The sequence below is a fragment of the Monoraphidium neglectum genome (genome assembly GCF_000611645.1).
Source record: "Monoraphidium neglectum strain SAG 48.87 unplaced genomic scaffold scaffold05382, whole genome shotgun sequence".
Classification (NCBI taxonomy): domain Eukaryota; kingdom Viridiplantae; phylum Chlorophyta; class Chlorophyceae; order Sphaeropleales; family Selenastraceae; genus Monoraphidium; species Monoraphidium neglectum.
In genome coordinates, this window is record NW_014008248.1 from 1 (window position 1) to 3099 (window position 3099).

Consider the following 3099-nt stretch of genomic DNA (forward strand, 5'->3'; position numbering starts at 1 on the left):
GGCGCCGGCCGCGCGGCGAGCGCGTCGCCGGTGGCGCGCGCGCCGAGCGCGCCGCTCGCCGCGCCGGCCAGGAGCGGGGCCGGGGGTGGGGAGGATGCTTTTAAGCAGCTGTCGGCATCTTTGGGCAGCACGCTTGGGCTCTGGAACGTGATGGATTCGGTCCAGTCGTCATCAGAGGGCCTGAGGAGCTTCGTGTCTGGCGCGTGGCTGCGGCCGGCCGCCGAGCCCGCGCGGTTCCCCTCCCCGCAGCAGCAGCAGCAGCAGCAGGGCGGCGGCGGCGCGAACGGCGGCGGCGGCGGCGGGACCCCGACGCACAGGCAGTCGGTGTCGTTTTCGGCATCGCTGGACCCCTCAGGGTTCACCTTGATAGAGGACTACGCCCAAGCCGGCGCCGCCGGCCCCCCTGCCGCCGCCGCCTCCCCTGGCGCCGCTGCCGCCCCCACTGCACCCTCCCCGGCCGCCGCCCCGCGCGCCGCGCCGCCGCGGCCGGCCGGCGCCGGGCCCGGGACCCCGCCGCGCAGCGCCTCCCCCTCCAAGTCCCCCGGCGGCGCCGCCGCCACCGCTGCGAACACCAATGGTGGCGGCGGCGGCGCGCTGGCCGCGTCGCTGCCCGCGGGGGTCGGCTTGGACTGGCTGCGCGGCTCCCCGCTGGGCGGCGGCATCAACGCGCTGGGCACGCTTGGCACGCTGGGCGCGGGGCTGGTCAACGCGAGCAGCGGCATGTTTGCGGTGCCAGGGCCGGAGCCCGACACTGTGGACGACGGCGACGAGCCCGCTGACGAGGCGTTCTCGGAGGTGCGGGCGCGCGGGCGTGCGCGTGAATAGCACATGCATGCACACGCATTGACGTGCATGCTTTCGCGTTCCAGGCATGCACGCGCACACATGCGCATGCGCTCAAGTATTCTTGTCTCATCGGGTGAATGGTGGCTCCGTTTGCAAGCCACCTGGCAAGAGGCGGAGGCTGCAGTACTGCCGGCCATCTCATCACGGTCGGTGTGGCATGCGGTTCGGGCTCCATGGCCCCTCAGCCCCTATGCCGGGCCCTCAACGGCAGGCTTGGCAGACCTTTGGCAGCAGTGCGCGGGCTGCTGGCATAATCTGCAACACGCCCCCCCCGCTCGCCTCCCCCCCAGGTGTATGAGCACGAGCGCGTGCAGCCGTTCCGCGGCTGGGGCCACTCCTGGCCGGGCCACTTCCTGCCCAGCGACCGCGTCGGCCACTGGGGGGACCGCTGGGGGCGCCCCGGCGGGCCCATGAGCATGCTCTTCGAGAGCGTGGTGCCGCGGCTGCCCGCCGGCTGGGAGTGGGCCGAGGACGAGTGGCATGTGGACATGACGGGGGCCGAGGAGGACGGGGTGGACGCGGAGGGTTGGAGCTATTCGGTCGATTTCAGGTGGGGCGCGGTTGGCGGTCACGGCGGTTGACCGGGTTGTCGGGGGACGTGCTCACTCTCGGCGGTTCTGTTGAAGTTTCCAGGGGCCCGATTGGGCCGCACTGACTATACCCGCGGCGGGGTTCCGTTTCTGGCGTGCTCGACAGGCTGGGATTGGTTGGCTTGCCGCCTCCAGAGGAGGGAGGGCCGCTGCTTGGACAAGTGCTGCATGCGTCACCGTCGCGCACGCCCCTGGCGCTTCGGTGCAGGCCCCACCCCGCATCCATCACCACACCACCATTCCTCCACCCAAACAGAAGGGCTGTCCCACCTGCCTCTTAATTGGCTTCCCCTACACCCCCCCCCCCAAACGCCCCCCACTGTCAAATCACCCGGCTCTGATTCTGCACAACAACGGCCTCTCAACATCCCCCAACTGCCCCCAACCTCCCTGCCCCCCCACCAAACCATCCCCCAACCGCCAGCTACTTTACGTGGCCGCCGCAGCCCGGCCAGGGCAAGGCCACCATGAAGACGTGGGTGCGGCGCCGCCGCTGGGTACGCGCGCGCATCAGGGTGCAGGGCGCCGCCGGCGAGCCCGCGCAGGAAGCCGCCGCGGAGGCCGCCGGCCCGGCGGGCGACGCGGAGCGGCAGCAGCCGCAGCCGCAGCCGCTGCAGCGCTCGAGCGCGCCGGGCGACATGGAGTCGAGCGCATCGGCCGGGGAGGGCGGCGGCGGCGGCGGCGGCGGCGGTAGCGCTCCGGCGTCCCCGCGCGCGGCTGCGGCGCGGGCTCTGGGCAGCGTGGAGGGCGGGCTCGGAGGCGGTCGGCGGGAGTCGCGGGGCCTCGCGTCAAAGAGCGTGCCGCTACAGAGCGTCGGGCGCTACCTCGACAGCAGCGATGATGAGGACGCTGTTGAGCATGCTGACGAGGATGCTGACGAGGATGGCGCCCGCGGCGGGGCGGAGGGCGCTGGCGGGGGTGTTGGTGGCGCCGCTGTCGGGGGTGGGGAAGGGCGGACGGAGGAGCAGGCTGAGGTGGCGGCCGTGCATGTGGAACGGCCGGGCGGAGGCGCCGCCGCCGCCGCCGCCGCCGCATCGCAGCGGCGAGAGCAGGGGGCTTCGGCCGCGGAGGCGCGTGGGTTGGCGGCGGCGGGGAGCCCTGGGTCTGGGGATGGGCCGCCGGCCAGCTACCTGAAGGGGGCGCAGCAGGCGCCAGTTCGCGACACGCTGCTTGCGGCGGCCGGGCGCCGCGACTCCCCCAAAGTGCCCGCGGTGCCGCCCCCGCCCGCGCGGGCTGCGTCACCGCAGAAGGCGCAGCAGCACCGGGAGCAGCAGGGACAGCAGGTGCGGCAAGGCCAGCAGCAGCAGCAGCAGCAGCAGCAGCAGCAGCAGCAGCAACAACAGCAGCCGGGGCGGCAGCAGAGACAGCAACAGCAGCAGCAGAGACAGCAACAGCAGCAGCAGGGACAGCAGCAGGGGCGACAGCAGGAGCAGGAGCAGGAGCAAGAGCAGCAGGGGCGGCAGCAGGAGCAGGAGCAGGAGCGAGAGCAGGAGCAAGAGCAGCAGGAGCAGCAGGTGGCTGAGGGAACGCTCCTCGACACCGGCGCTGCGCTGAGCCCGGCCAGCAAGCCGCTGTCAGCGCACGCGGCCGCGGCACCAGGCGCCCCCAGCAGCCGTCCCGGCCGCCGGCCCGGCAGCGAGGGCGCTGGAGCAACGAGCGCCGC

General features: G+C 73.4%; 1 protein-coding gene across 1 annotated transcript; it reads left to right on the forward strand.

The window, feature by feature from the left end:
• Positions 1 to 150: 150 nt before the first annotated feature.
• MNEG_15496 (hypothetical protein) lies at positions 151 to 2570 on the forward strand (the record flags this gene model as incomplete). The annotated part of the gene is made up of 4 exons (XM_014036033.1): positions 151 to 795; positions 1137 to 1396; positions 1861 to 2378; positions 2563 to 2570. 4 exons carry the CDS (start codon positions 151 to 153, stop codon positions 2568 to 2570), a joined length of 1431 nt encoding a protein of 476 aa, XP_013891487.1.
• Between the last annotated feature and the right edge of the window lie 529 nt (positions 2571 to 3099).